The 15,629-nt window shown below is 40.9% G+C and overlaps 1 protein-coding gene across 1 annotated transcript; it reads left to right on the top strand.

Moving 5' to 3' along the window:
- Positions 1–1,494: 1,494 nt before the first annotated feature.
- Positions 1,495–15,379, top strand: ammecr1 (AMMECR nuclear protein 1). Its single transcript, XM_006799461.3, has 6 exons — positions 1,495–3,045; positions 7,809–7,919; positions 10,172–10,286; positions 10,919–11,009; positions 11,136–11,232; positions 13,016–15,379. Exons 1-6 carry the CDS (start codon positions 2,570–2,572, stop codon positions 13,128–13,130), a joined length of 1,005 nt encoding a protein of 334 aa, XP_006799524.1. The 5' UTR covers positions 1,495–2,569; the 3' UTR covers positions 13,131–15,379.
- Positions 15,380–15,629: the final 250 nt, after the last annotated feature.

Raw genomic sequence — 15,629 nt, 5'->3', positions numbered from 1 at the left:
TTGTTCATTTTATGCATTAATGACATTGTGTCATTTCCAGATCACTACAAACAATATTATTTGCAGATGACACCAAACTTCTATGTTGTGATAATAATTTGGAACAACTTCTGAATGCATTGGGAAAAGAGTTAAGTAAATGAAAGATGAATATTTTAATTTAATGACCTGGTTGAGCTTAAAACTGTCCAAATGCACAAATATATAGAATTTGTTTCAAGTTAGAAAAAAACATCACGTAGTATCATAAAACTATATATTTAATAAACAAGCTGTAAGAACCTATGGTAAATATTTCAGTATTACAGTCAAGAGACTAAAACTGCAGAATAACTGCACAGAGGAAACAAAAACTTGCATGTCACTGCCTATGTTCACACAGCTGTATAAAAACAAAAAACAATGAATATGAGGAAGAGCTGGCTTGGTAAATAAGTGGTTTGACTTCTCTGTTTTGCTGAGTTCTCACTGTGGTCATTGCTGTCGCCTGTTATTATTGTTATGTTCACATATCTATGAGAATGTTATATTTTTGTTCATTTTTGCATTATGGAGTAGGTGTTGATAAGACCTACACACAGGCAACGCCCAAAATGCTGACTTTAATTAATTTGATCACATTTAAATTTTGCAAAGTACATTGTAAAACAAATGTAATGGAATCTAGTCAAAGCATCTAGTTAAAAACTAGGTTTTTTGACTCTGGTTCAAAGCAGCAAATGGTCTAAATAATACTTGTCTTAAATATGACAGACATCAGTGATCCCCCTTTAAATGAAAGTGAACCCAATGGCAGGTGTATTTGTGTAGCTGACTGCAAGTCTTTTGAATATACGGGAGAGAAGGAGCCTTAAGTGTGCTAATTTCACTGTCTACATCCTTTATCAGAGTCCGTAGAAAAGAAGATGTCCTTTCCCAACTGCATCTAAGCATTATTTCCCTCTGCTGTACATGCAGTGTTTAATGTCTACCCACTCCGTTCTTTATTGATATATTAATTCCTGACTGAAGGGCAGAATGGGAAGAAGGTGGGGTAAGAGAACGATTCAGGAGACACAGAACACGACATTAGACGTGTGTGGATGTATTTATTTGTTTACTCTTCCAGGGTCCTGGATGAGATGAAGCCACGACATTTCTAGCAGCAGCAGCTCCGAGAGCGGCCATATGATATGTCTGTGTGCCACATTTTATATCGGCCACTCGGAATAGATTACATTAGAGGCAGTTTCTCAAAAGAACGTGCATCGGTGTGCGTAACTTTATCTGAACTCACAGCGCTGTGAAATCCAGACACTGTCAAATCAGTTTACAGCAGTCAGTCGGCTCCTATGCCTTTTATAACTTGGGGGGGGGGGGCGTCGGCACCGATACTTTACCATGCACGCACGCATATACACATACACACGCATGGACGTCAAGAGCGCGCATGCTTCCATGGCCCCGTGCACTTCTTCTGAATTGCAAATCTGATACCCCAGAAGCTACGCATTATGTGTAGCAAGTGGGCGCAACACGTTTTCTGAATCCGGTTCCGGTGTGCCGACGACACCGATGCCTGTGCCCACAGACTGATCACAGGGCTTTTACCCGAACAGCACCGAATTGTAGCAGCTGAGAGACGGATGCGGGGCTCGTCAAATCCAGAGGATTTCTCACGGCTCACGGACTAGAATGCTCTTCTCTGTGTATCCCCATGAACGGATGACAACCTCCAAACAAACCTATACTGAAAACTTTCAGCTGTCCGTTTGACGCGGGGGTGTTATTGAGATTTCTTCCCCTCTCCTTCTCACCAGATTCAAGAAAGAGGCATCATGCAGGTGCAAACTGTGGGCTAACGTTACTGATATGACTTGCTGGGCGCTGACGCGTTTCATTGTGCCATGACAACCCTGCATTGTCAGATGCCATTTTACTCTGCGCTATCCCAGCGTCTGGAATTCCAACATACTGGGCCTGTTGTGTAATTAGAAGTTCGTGAGGCAGTAGCAAACAAGCTGGTGCAATGAGGGGCTACGCTGTCCAAGACACTGTGCGCAATTTGTGCTGAAGCTTATGGGTCCTGCGTACTCAAGCTCCCGGCTTCCACTTGGAGAGGTGTGCAGCGGGGCTACAGCGCACTGGCTGTCGGCTTCACATCTGGACCGCTTGGCTACTGTCATCTGCGGCCTGTTCGGACCGTGCACACCCTGAACTTGTGTGTTTTAAGGGGTACTGGCTGTGATCGCCTCGGATGCGGATGGTGTCGTGTTAGGGAGAACGGGGGGCTATTAGGCTGGGAGTTGACGTTATAGGTGATCCACTGGAACACCGAGATCCAAAGCTGGACTGGCTGACTACTCGAGAAAAAAACTGCTTATCCCAGCTATGGATTTTCCGTAGCAAAGTCACGCATTTTTAAAGGCAACGCTAGGGTGACACTGCAGTCTTCTCGCCACATCGGTTATTTCGTCGTCCGACAAAAAATAAAAGAGTGAAAGTGGAGTATTGTCCGTCGTACGTATCAACGCAGTGGGATTTCTACGTCTGGTCGGCGTTCCCCCCCACCCTTCCCGCGGTGACGGTTATGGGTCGGAAGCGGTGTGTCGGTGCAGATTGTTCCAAGATGGCGGCCGGGTGCTGCGGGGTGAAGAAGCAGAAACTGTCGGGATCGCCCGGATCAGGGGGTCCCGGCGGGGTGGGGGCGGGAAGCGGGGTGGCAGGAACCGGACATTGTGGCTCGGAGCTGGGGATTGGCTCCTCCGCGACAGTTGCAGCGGCGGCGAACGTGAGCCGAGCCAACGGCCTGGGGGGACCCGGGGGTAACGTTAGCGGCAGCAGTAGTAGTAGTGGTAGCAGCGGCACAAACGCTCTGTCCCCAGCCCCGGCCGGATATAATACATCCGGCCTCTCCCCGAATCTCAGCCCAGGACCTGGTTCGGGAAGTGGAGGCAGAAAAATGGTCGTTTCGGCGGAGATGTGCTGCTTCTGTTTTGACGTGCTTTATTGCCATCTGTACGGATACCAACCTCCGAGAACACCCAGGTTTACAAATGATCCCTAGTGAGTATTTTCTTGTCTGCTGTTGTTTGCTGCATGTCAAAGGCTCACTGTGCTATTCTCCCAGAAAATGTATGTGGCAGCACGCTTCGTGGCTTCAGCTCCGGGTTCTGTTCAGTTTTGAGAACACAAACTGTCACTTCGAAACACCCTTTTGCTTCTCGTGAATTTACACCGAAAAGCTCGCGAATACAGCTTGAATTGACCAAGTTGGAATATCGGGCCTTGTCGAAGAGACTGTCTACACTGGCCTGTCGCTAAACTAGGTGACCACTAACGCTACAGCGAATTTGATATAGTGCTTATAAAATAATCTTTTATGTCACTGGATAAAGTGAAAGGTCATTCTTATATTTCTTGTTGGCACTTTGCGAAAGAAACCGTTTACAGTGCTGTCAGACCAACTCTTAATAACACTGCTAACGTAAGCTAAGGGTGTTTGCTACTAGCTTTAGCTGTTACCAGCTAGCCACTTAGTCTAAAATCATAGAGGTTTGAACGAAGATAACGTCGTTGACTTTTTTTTAGTTTAACACCGGTAGCTACGTTAGGTGAAACATACGACTCAACGTGTTAACTTTTAATATTTTGTATGTTAATATCAAGAATATTTTAAGTCGCCCTGAATGAACTCTGCTGTGCCACATACTAGGCTTAGCTTTGTTAGCTTCGAGCTACATTAGCTTAGTAACGAAGTATTAACAAGCTTTTAGGAATTAAATTAATGGTAAATATGCTGAGAACCTCGGCTATCATGACTACGAAACCAGCCGGAGGGTTTTACAGCAAGTTTTTGTGTGGTGTGGACAAGACCAGTGTAGAAACACATAAAAATACCCGATTTTTGGCACCAAACAACAAAGAAAAGGTGGTGCTTGCTAAGTACTTAGCAGCACTAATCTTTGCTTAATTTAACCGGCGATAAAAGAAGAGCAGTGGCGGCGTTAGATAAAGCTAAAAAATAGTTTAAATGTTTCGCTGTTTAACCATGCGAAGCATTCGTTGAGCGAGGTGTTTTTTGTATTAACTGTTTAAAAAAATCAATAAATGTATGTTTCCTGCTCCTAAATGCATTCCTGCGCCCTCAACCGAGACATTTGTCTCCACCTCATGTTATAGCGTCTGGCTTGCGGTTGTTTAACCCAACATATAAGCCTGTAAGACGGTTGTTTACATTGGCAGCCGTACCCAACAATTTCATCAACCATTATATATATTTTAGGCCAGATGACTTTGAAATAACTTTTTGATCTTGTGTGATCATTATTAAAAGAATGAGAAATCTTGTCTTTCCATTGTACTGTCACGTGACACAGAGACATACTTATCCCTTTAGACAGACAATAAATTACATTGCTGTATACATGTTGGGTGTATGCATGCTGTGGGTTGTTTGTATCTACCAGCTCAAACATTCCAGTGTTTATGGAAATCATTACCTACCATGGCAAACGGTCCCCTGTGTACACTGTAATACATATGTAACACACACACTGCTTTTTGCATGTGTTTATTTGCATTTATTGTGTTGAATATGCAGAGATGCTGATTTTGACATCTTGACCTCTGAAAGGAAATCCAGCTTGCAGGAATCTTTAATGATAAAAGGGCATCCTCAAAGTCTGTCAGACATTTCCAAGTCTCTCTCAACTGCATGTCAGAAAACTGTAGGCAGAAATGCTTACACATTCAAATATACAGATTGCTCAAAACTCAGTGGTGGGTGTCACCTGACATGTCTCTGACAAAATAGATAGAGCTTGTTAGGCCAGAGTTTGTGTTGCTAGACTTACCTAATGCACAATAAGCTAAATAAGAAATGCATTCTTGATGGTAAAACTAAAAAATGTTTATTTTTCATATTTGAGTTGTAGTAATTTTTTTGCTCATTAATTCCAGGACTGCACTGACAAATGCAAAAATCGTTAAAGAGAGAATTCTCCTCATGTTGGCCCCCATACTGGTCTTGCAGCCTATATGGGTGTTTCCAGTGATAATACACTCACGCCCACATTTTCTGTTGTACCTCCCAATAAGAGACTATGGAGAAGGAAAAACTGTGAAAAAAAATTAGTGCAAATTACTCCAGTCTCTTGTCCACTCTTAGCAAAAAAGCCTCAAACATTAAGCGACATTGCGTTGGTAATCAGGATAAGTGCATCACTGCAAGGACAGTATGAGTATTTGAAATGCCAGCAATGGGGCACAGACCTTGGTAAATCCCATATTTAATGAATATTTCTGTGTCCAGCAAAGTGTCATGCAGTTTAATAAATGGCGAGTATTTGGTGCTGACTTTCTAAATATTGCAGTAAGGGTATATTCTCCACAGCAGAACAAATTTACTGAAGTGATCATGCAATATTTACATTTGGGAGCCTCTCTTAAAGGCACAAATCTTGTCCATTTTTAACTCTGGCTGGCCAGTCTTTAAGGCTGAGCATTGGGCTTGTACTTAACCTTCAGATTAAACCCAGACATGTACTCGTGTCTAGGAATGTAGCATGCTAATGGCCACACAGAAAAACTCCCACAGGTTTGAGCAACTCATGGTCTTGGGTGCCCTTGACATGCCCTTCTCTTGGGGCCATTGTCAGTTTGAATTATTTAAATGCTGCAACAATGCTGCTGTATTTGACATAGATGCACTTCTCTGTACAGTTAGTCGATCAGCTCTGCAAAGTCACATTAGTTGTGATGATATCAAAATTTTGAGCGATAAAAATGTGTGTTCTGAAGACATAAACATGAGTTTGTTGTGTTTCCTGTGCATCCATTTCAATGATCAAACAACATTAAACATTGTCTTCATTTTTTTTTCTTCTGTTTATCTAGTTTTGGACTTACAGCTATTTAGCATCCGCTTTAAATATAATGAAATATTTGAGTGTATTTAAAATACATTTGCTGTATTTTTACTGCAAGGAGACTAATAAATTATGCCGTCCACCAGCTGCTGCCACAGTCATGTTAGCAAGGCTAGTCAGCTAATTTAGACTAGCTAGCTGACACAGCAGGAATATGGCGTGCTCGTGCCTGTGACCGTTTTGTTCAGTTCTTTCAAATCATACCAGACCCTTTAGTCTGGGTTAGGTTAATTTGAAACTCCAGACCGGATGCTCTGTGCCGTTCCTGCATCTGACTTCCTGCCCTCACCATCTGGTTTGTGCAGCTTGACCCGGCTCCCATTAAAAATAGACTCGGCGTGTGTTGTTAGTAAAGCAGAGAGCTGGTTTTGAGATGCATCCATATGCGCTTTGGGAACTACACGCATAGTGGACCCCTAGTAGGAATGAGCAATGTTGAATGGGTAGGCATTGCTTAATGAAATGTTATGTTGGATACAAATTTTATAAAAATGAAGCAGCCACTGAAATCTAAGGTTTACAATTTGAAAAAAAAATTAAAATGTAGAAATCATGCTAAGTTTCTGAGTGTACTGATCCACTGTGTTACCAGAATAAATGAATAATGGCTCCTTTTTTGACTACATTACCATCTAACGGAAGAAAATCATTCACTTCTCTTGCCAGCTGAAGCCACTTTTAGTTAAGTTTTAGTTTGGTAAATGTATTTTATTTTTTTAGATAAATGAAACTTCATTGAACCAGGAGTCATTTTGATTTGTATAAATTATCATTTAAATGTCTTCAGATAAAACGCACCCTTTTTTTTCTTAGGCTTTACACATGTCCAATATTTTAGGAGTGAACTCAGAGATGCTGGAAAAGACTGTTCTGTCACTGAATAATTTGTCAGGGATATAATAATACTGTGAAACCTTTGTAGCTAAGCTGTAAAAGTGTCATGCTGAATTTTGAATTGAATGCTGAATTATTTTTATCTGTACTTAGAATCTGACTGGTGGTTTTAATCTGGAAAGAGATCATTTGGAGCCCTACAGTGGCATGTGAGAATAAAACTTTACATAATCAAATGACTGTACATGATGCAATATACATATATAGTGTGTGTATATAAAATTTATGTATTTATTATTATTTTCTTTTCTTTCTTTCTTTTTTTTACAATGTGAAGCTATAGATGACAAAAACAAAACCTTTAAGTATAGTGTTTCAGACACACATTGGACAGATGACAAAAAGGTATGCAGGGTAGATGGGGTGTGTGTTCTTATTTCCATAATTCCATGGGCCATACACCCGGTTTTGCATGGTTTTGCCATGGACATGCCATGATGCCTTCCAGCATTGACTGTTGTACTCAGCAATGCTTGATGAATGTATGCAAACCAAAAGGAGATGTGTACCTTTTATTGTCCTGTTCTCTGCCTAATGCACTTTTGGCTCCAGTGAAACAGCATGTAACTAGGTAATTCGGTGTTTTTCACACAGTGAGTCCAATGAGGAATTTAAAAATAAACAAAAAACCTTGTGTAGTTGGTTTCTTTTTTCCAATATGTTTTTTTTTTTTTTTTTTTTACCCGCTACCATAAAAGCTGGAAAATGTAGTAAGTGTAGAAAATCATTGTTTCAAAAAGAGATTTGGGTTATTCTGTTGTGGCTGGACAGATGGCCCAGTGCTATGGGCTAAAGTCTTTGATGACAATTAATCCGTAATAATGTGAGACACTTGTCCCATTTCAGTCCAATGTGAAAAGGTCTGTCTTACTAGCTGCAAAAAACTCGGCGACGTGTACTTCCAATGAGCTTTTATAAGCCCTGAGTAGGCATTTCTCATCTTGTGTAAACACATTAATGTTCAACTACTTTAACACGGTATCTTGTTCGTCTGTTGTTTTTCAGCCCGCTGTTTGTCACATGGAAAATAGGCAGAGACAAGCGGTTGAGGGGTTGTATAGGTACATTTTCTGCCATGAATCTGCACTCAGGACTCAGGGAGTACACCCTTACCAGGTAAGCAAAAATGGGGACTCACTACTTTGTGCTTCAGAACTGCAGACCTCTGTCACAGAGAAGAAACATTCAGAAACGGCACAAAATGTTATTAGTGGGGAAAAAACAGTAAATTTAAGTCATATTGACGGTTAGTTTTTTAAATTCATTTATTTTTGAAATTTCATTTGTGTTGCGTTTTGAGTGGAACTGATGTTTGTCTTTGATTCCTGATCCTGAGGCTTGGAAAATATTCCACAATAATGTTCTTTAGTTTTCCGTAAAGGTTTGAATTAATTACATCTATTTGGGGGGGAAAAAGTAGTGGGATTAAAGGACAAACGTGAACCCTTGAATCCCAGGAATGCAGATCACTGAAGGGTGTAATAAGGAGAAGTCATCGTAGGCTTTTTGGAAAGATGTTAGTTCTTCACCTCGGTTATCAGATGCCGAACACTGTGGACAGTGTTTTTGCTCCTATAGTAGACTTCCAAGCACTGAGAGAATCAATGCCAACATGGACTGAAGCTGTTCTGGAGACACATGGAGGTCTCCTATCTTGTGACCACCTTTTCTTTTGGTGGTCAAAGGAGCTTGCAAAGAAAAGCATCTGGATTTCTTTAAGTTACTTGAAGACGTTTCACCTCTCATCCGAGAAGCTTCTTCAGTTCTAAGGTCAAATGGTGGAGAGTCCCAGATATAAACCTAGTGGGAGTATCCCTCCACAGAGGGACAAAAGGACCCCCTGATGATCCTCTAATTGCCTGAGCCAAGGTGTGAAACTGGGTATTAAAAACAAGCGGCATAAAGATTTACCTTTGTCTAAAGAAGACAAATAAAAATACTGTTTAGGTTCTGAATGTGCACGATTGTGTTTGTCATTTGTCAAGCAGAATGCTACATAACCATTTATGTTAATGCAAAAATGCAGTTGTCTTGTCTCAGTGCAGGTGCCATAACACTGTCCATGCGACAAGGCCAAACAACACGAAAGTGCACCCTTCACTAGCAGTTGTTAGGACATTTGTGCCACGCATCACTGTTCTTGAACTACACTGCCTGTGTGTGGTATGTGTTGGCATGTAATCGATCTCCATTAGTACCTTGGATAAGTTTCAACAGCTGGTCTTAACTGCTGTGTTGGTCTTTGCTAAGACGTGTCTGTAGAATGACACTCACATTCACCAAGTCTTAACTACCCCTGTTTGTGATGATTATGAATGACCAAAGCAAAAAATAAATAAATAAATAAAAGGCAAAATCGCTGAAAAAAGGCCTAAGACAATTAAAAAGTGTGCAATCTGCACAAAAACTTGTCTGAGTGGCAAAAGATCAAGAAACAGTAGTGGATTAGGAAATAAATAGAAAGTTGTTGGGAATGGAGCATCTTATGCTAAGCAAACAATCATGGGAAAAGCGTCAGATCCTCCCAATCAATTCAAGAAAGGCGGGGTAATCAGACATATGGATCCTCCACTAGTGTTATCAGTAAACAGTGGTGTAATTCATGTTTTTGGTGAGGACAAACCACCTTTTGCTGGTTTTTGCCACTGTGGAAAGCAGCAGTGCTGACCTGCTTCTGTTCCTTTGACATCCTTGTACTATATACAGATAAATAGCTCATATAGAATTAAAACCTGTCAGTTAGCTCGTAAATGTTAAATATGTTCAGAAGATGGCTTTTCCTCTTCCTCAAATAGTCTGGTTTCATAAAAGGCAGCATCCAACATTCACGCCTATTTAGGAGTGCACCTGTATCCCCACTCCTAAATAGGCTTTGTTTGTTTATGGCCAGTCGTAGAAGAGAAGTTGGGTCACAACTAAACGGTGCGAGTGGTGTAACTGACACTGCCTCGATTATACTCTGTTGTGGATGCGGACAGCTGGAGACCCGATGGCTAAGTAGTCGTTCCTGTCATACTCCTTTGAAGTCCGCCACCTGAGGTGCATGTGCAGTTGATACATTGTAATGTAAATCCTCTGTGGACAAGTCAACAAAAACAAAACAGGCCGGCTGGCCATCCGAATGGGTCTTCACATTCACTGTCTGATGAGGAAATTTATATCACACAGACTTGTGGACATGGAAAGTCCACTAGTTCCCCCCCCCCCCAAAAAAAAGACAAAAAAACCCCCCAAAATGAAACAAAACATATTACATTCTGTTGCAAAGTGTGCTACTATATCTGTTACATACCAGCACCAGGACGGTGATCCCTGTGCTGAGTGACCTCTTGTAATGCTGTTTTGCTTTTGTACTTTGATGTCTCCAGTGCCCTTAAAGACAGCCGCTTCCCCCCTATGACAAGGGATGAGCTGCCTCGCCTCTTCTGCTCAGTGTCTCTTCTCACCAACTTTGAAGACGTCGGTGATTACCTTGACTGGGAGGTAAAAGATGTTATTTGCTTGAACATGGCTGAGCAGAGGGTTTTGCCCCCGCACTTTTGTGGTGCTTTGCAGCTTTGATGCAGACTCACGTGCATCTCATTCTTCAAGCTATTATTGTACACGAATGTGTCCACACGTTATTTCTGGGTTTGTCACTTGAAGGCATACCCAGCATTCTTGAAGTGGCAGCATAGTTTTAAAACATTGTATTTATAAAAGAAAAAAAGTCTGCTTTAAATTAAAGTTTTCTGGCTTTCAAAATTGGATTAGTTTGATTGGGTTCTGTATAGTTTTCCAAAACATCAGTAGATGTCTTTACCAGCTGTTATCTGTGAAAATAAATATGATTTGGAGCTACAGTTTGATCGATAGTACCATTTTTTTTAACTTTAGTTTTAATTTCCATCAGAAGACTGAAAATTAAGAATAATATGTGAACAGAAATGAAAATATCCTGTAATAACCTGGAGCTTCAACCATGCAGTACATTGCATTTAGATAAAAAATGTAAAAGATTCCATCATTAACTTGGAAGTGCATTTTGAATGGAATAACCTGTTTCTCCACAGCTCTGTCTTCCTTGGATGAAGAGATTTATAGGGATTTATTTTTGTGCCTGTCTTGAATTCTAGGTGGGTGTTCACGGTATTAGGATAGAATTTTTCAATGAAAAAGGATCAAAACGCACCGCCACCTACCTACCAGAGGTTGCAAAGGAGCAAGGTAAGATCTTGTTGTGCCTCTAACAATCTAGCTTCCTCTGCTTTTAATAAAGACTGAGTTGTATTGAACCGAGTGGGGAATATGTGGAATTGCTTTAAGAGATTTCACTCCTTTTACTTTAACTAGGTTGGGACCACATTCAAACCATAGATTCCTTATTACGAAAGGGAGGTTACAAAGCTCCCATCACAAATGACTTCAGGAAGACCATTAAGTTAACCAGGTAAGATTACATTTAATTGATTCAATTATCTAATGCTGAAACATTAATGCGTCACTGCTGTACTCTGTTCTTGCAGCACACTTTCATTTAGATCCTTTTACCTGACGTGCACAAGGCTTAACAGAACCAGCACAAATAGAGTTGTATACGTCAGTGTCTGGATGTACCTATGTGCATATGTGAAAAGGCATATATTGAGTCTGTTGATTAAACCTTTTGTGGCTCTTGAGGAAACTATGTGTAAATGTTCCATGAACTGCCATGCCACTTTTCTTGGGGCTGAAATGAGACAGTGGCAGGCAAAAGAAGAAAACCCAGGATGTAAGAGATGGGTGTAACCACAGTGACATCACCCTTTTGTTATGTGAAGTAATGTTTTAAAACCTTAGCTCAAGGGGTTTTGTCCAAGGGTTTTTTGTTTTTTGGACAAAGTTTCAGCTAACACTATCAAGCTGCATCCAGTTACTGTGGCTAGCTGCTATTTACTCTTCAGTAATATAAAAATCAGGATCATAACTTCACCAGTCATGCATTCTGCCTTGCACTAGGCTATAAAATATTTAGATGTAAATATAAACTATTAAATATATTCTGGTATAAAACTATCAGTTTGCGGTGACTCATTTGCTTTTAGAGCTCCCATTAACCTCCTAAAACCCGAACTCTTTCATGACATGCATTTTGAATTTTTCTTTGCTATTTGGGTTGATTGGGACCTGATGAATGTAAAAACAAAAGAATTAGCAGATATATATTTTTTTTTTTTAAACCTAATTTTTGTTTCTGAGATTAATGAGATCCACATATGAGGACATTTGTTTTAAATTTTGATAGAACAGTGGCAGTATAATGGCCCCCCTTGTAGAGAAAAATTTAGTATTTTTGGTCTAGACATCCCAAAATGTGATGTCCACATATGCGGACACCAGGTCCTAGGAGGTTAAGTGAAATTGAAATTTCTGGCTGCAGTTTTCGTTGCCACTTGGTGGACACTAAAAAAAGACTCTCCTCTTGTTGAATATCCCTTCTTGAGGCCACATTAGCCATCATTTGCATAACACAGCTAAAGTCCATATGGTAGACTGTATTAGCAGACTGTATTAACAGAAGTGCTAGAAATCTGTAATCTTTTAATGGCCAGCAAGGGTTGACCCCTAGTGGCAAACAAGATGCCCAGTCGTACTGAAATATGTGGAAAGATGTCCCTGACTTTCCTCAATCTACATCCTCAGTAAATATCTTCCTGTTTGGTCTCAGTTTCTAGTTAAAAGCCTTGCTGAATATAACAGGATGTTCATTTAGTAACTTATGGTCCCCTTTAGTAAAAAAAAAAAAAGAAAGTTAATGTATGGTATACTGCAGTGTGTGCACTGTCTGTCACTTTGAGAGTCAGAGCTGCCCCATACTACTGATGTCTGGTTTCAAAAAGCTAAGATGGCACACAATGCTGAGCTTGAAGTCTAGAAAATGTTCACTTTGCTAGCCAACATGTGATGCACGTTGCCTACATCCATCTTTTATGTAAATTTTGTTTTAAACGTAACTCTTTCCAGGAAGTTGCATCATGGTTATTGTATGAGTCAGGTTTAGTAAAAGAAATCACGCATACAAGTAAAGAATCATCTGTGGGCCTGCTGCTTTAGTTTTGATAGCTACTGAACATGGAGCCTATTTTAGTACTGACACTGGACTGTATATGAAGAGCAAAGTGAGAGTGATCATGACTCTCCTAACACTGGATTAGAGCAGTTAGCCATCACAACACATCTCTTTTTGTCCCCAGGTACCGTAGCGAGAAGATGACGATGGGCTATGCAGAGTACATCGCCCACCGCCAGCACCATCACTACCAGAATGGCATTGGGCACCCTCTACCACCCTACAACCATTATTCCTGACAGCGAGCCGCATGACCAATCATTGGACCTCTCCGCGGACCTTTTCCCAGGAGAGCCCGCCCCCTCCTGGTCTAGCTATTTCTACTACTGTACCATTTTATGATGATAGTTTCCGTTGCCATGCTGGCCGTCTCCCAGACGTTGACATGGCAACGGGTGGCAACGAAGCGTTATTTGATTCTGACAAGAAATCCACACGTTTCCTTTTCTTTGCCTGTGGTTACGTTTTTGCAGCATATGTATTCCTATATCTGAAACCCCCCGTTCATTCATATTTTTTGAAATTTAATCAAACGTTAGATTTTATTAATCTTTTCAGCGAACCTAATCAGGTGTTTAAGTCTGTGGATGGAAGGAAGTCTCTTCGAGTGGATTAGTCTCGCGCTTCTGTTGTTTAAGCTTTGCTACAATTTTTACATTTACTAAGAATTTTCTTTTTTTCTTAATCTTTACGTTAACCTACTCTTAAACATGTAACACCATGTAGCAAGGCAACTGCAGTTTTCAAAGGCTGTCGTCTCTTCTTGATTCCTCTCAAAAAAACAAAAACAAAAAAAAAGACTGAGGTTTGTTTTAGCTTGTAAACTCTTGTAGTGTTGTAGTTGGAACTATGTATTGGAATATGTATACTCCAAAGTATAGATGGTAGGATTGTGGTGCCTCTTGACCAGCTTTTGCTGGCAATATTTATTGATTGAGCTCACAATCGTGTGTGTGATTTCTGTGTGTGGATATAGACATTGGTCTGGCACAAGACAAAAAACTAGTAGAAATTGGATGATACTTAAAGATTCCCCTACAAAAGAGTTTGGAAACCTCCCCCTCAGAGTATTTGTAGTGTTTTGGTGTGGAAGCTCTAAACCATGAGCAGCTGTGTCCCTTATTGGTTTTTGTTTTAATCATTTTTTTTTAAACTTCTTTCAAATTTAAAGTAACTGCTGGAGGAAGCCATTTTGTCCAGGGATAATCGTGTCACCGTGATTTATTAATAAACAGTGTAAATTCTCTGCATTGGAGAGGGGGAGCGGGCACAACTACAGGTCCCTACAGAGGGGAGGAAAAACACCCCAAAAAAACATGGCTGAGTAATACTTAGATTTAAGTTGAACGTATGTGTTTGTTTCTGAGTTTACTGGCAGGGAGTCACTTGACAGGGACATGCTATAACTACTCAAAGCCATAATCTCTTCTCTCTATTCCACACTTTGTAGTCCGTTGTTTGGTTTTGCATTCTTTAACTTCTGGTAGATGTATCAAGTCTCCAGCTTCTGAATGCAAAACCAGTTTCGAGACAGACCGCATCACTTGATATACTTGTCAAACCAGGTGGGTTTAGTCATTTGCTGAATGTGCTGTATGTTGCCCACACTAATGGGGAAAGATTGTCTCGTCTCTTTACATGATAGCTAACAATGGTCACTCGTCCACAAAGTATTATGTATCAAAGCTGTCATTTTGATCCATTGAAGACGCACAAAGGAAGTGATCTCATTACCATGTTTGTGTCATGTAGAAGTTCATGTCATTGTGTTTAGAAGTGCAGCCAGTCAACGTAGTTGTTGAAACCGCACTACTGCCATTCTGCTCCGGTACTTCACTCTTTAGTGAGATCCCATTGATCCTGTTTGTGTGTCCACGGCGCTAGTAACGTTTTTGTCAGCTTGTATGGGCAGTCAGGTTGAAGCAAACACAGTTGAATTAGTTGGAACAGATTCTCTGCACAGGGCTCAGTGGCTCGCAGTCGAGGTCTACGTATATATGAAAAAGCCTTCACATAAAGACTCAACAAGCCATCTCCCATCCAGATATTTACTTGCTGTGAGTCTCATCCGCACACACACTGGGATAGTTGGCTTTACTTGTCTGAATGTTTGAGCCTTGGAGGATCGCCGTGCGGGTCGCTTGTTTCGGGTTTTAGTTCGCTAACTGGAATTTTTGAGAGGTTCTTGTTACTTGACCAACATCTTTCTTTGTAACAGCCTTTACTAACTGACAGGTATTTTTTTCTTTATGCAAAAATGTCAAGGGCTTTTGGCACTCCATCCACAGTAACCCGAAATGACCCAGATTTCAGTTGTGTTGCCTTAAATGAATGATTTAAAGAAAGGAAAAAAAACAATGGACCAGTAGATGACGCCCTGAGTGTCCCTCTGTCGCTCTTCTCTTTTCCGTCATCACACCACAGCGTAGGAAAGAGCCACATGACGTTTTCCTGCTTTAGAATGCCAGTGCTCTCTCTAAGAGGGCAGCTGGAGTTTTTTCACCCAGCTGGCGAAAAAAAACCCCCAACCCCTGCTCTTAAAGGTGACGTCAGCCGCTGTGGTGTTCAAACTGCGTCTCCTTGTACACTACATGATGAGGAGGAACAGCCAGGTGGTCATTTCCTGGTCCATTTAAACACAGCACAACCTGAATTTTTCTGCTGCAAAACCAAATTGACCATGCTCTTTTACATATGTCTTTGTATACACATGCAATGTATTTTGTTGCATGTATGTA

Source organism: Neolamprologus brichardi, chromosome 10, assembly GCF_056152115.1.
Source record: "Neolamprologus brichardi isolate AB-2024 chromosome 10, ASM5615211v1, whole genome shotgun sequence".
NCBI lineage: Eukaryota > Metazoa > Chordata > Actinopteri > Cichliformes > Cichlidae > Neolamprologus > Neolamprologus brichardi.
Note: the sequence above shows the minus strand (reverse complement) of the source record. Positions and strands in the feature narration are given on the sequence as shown.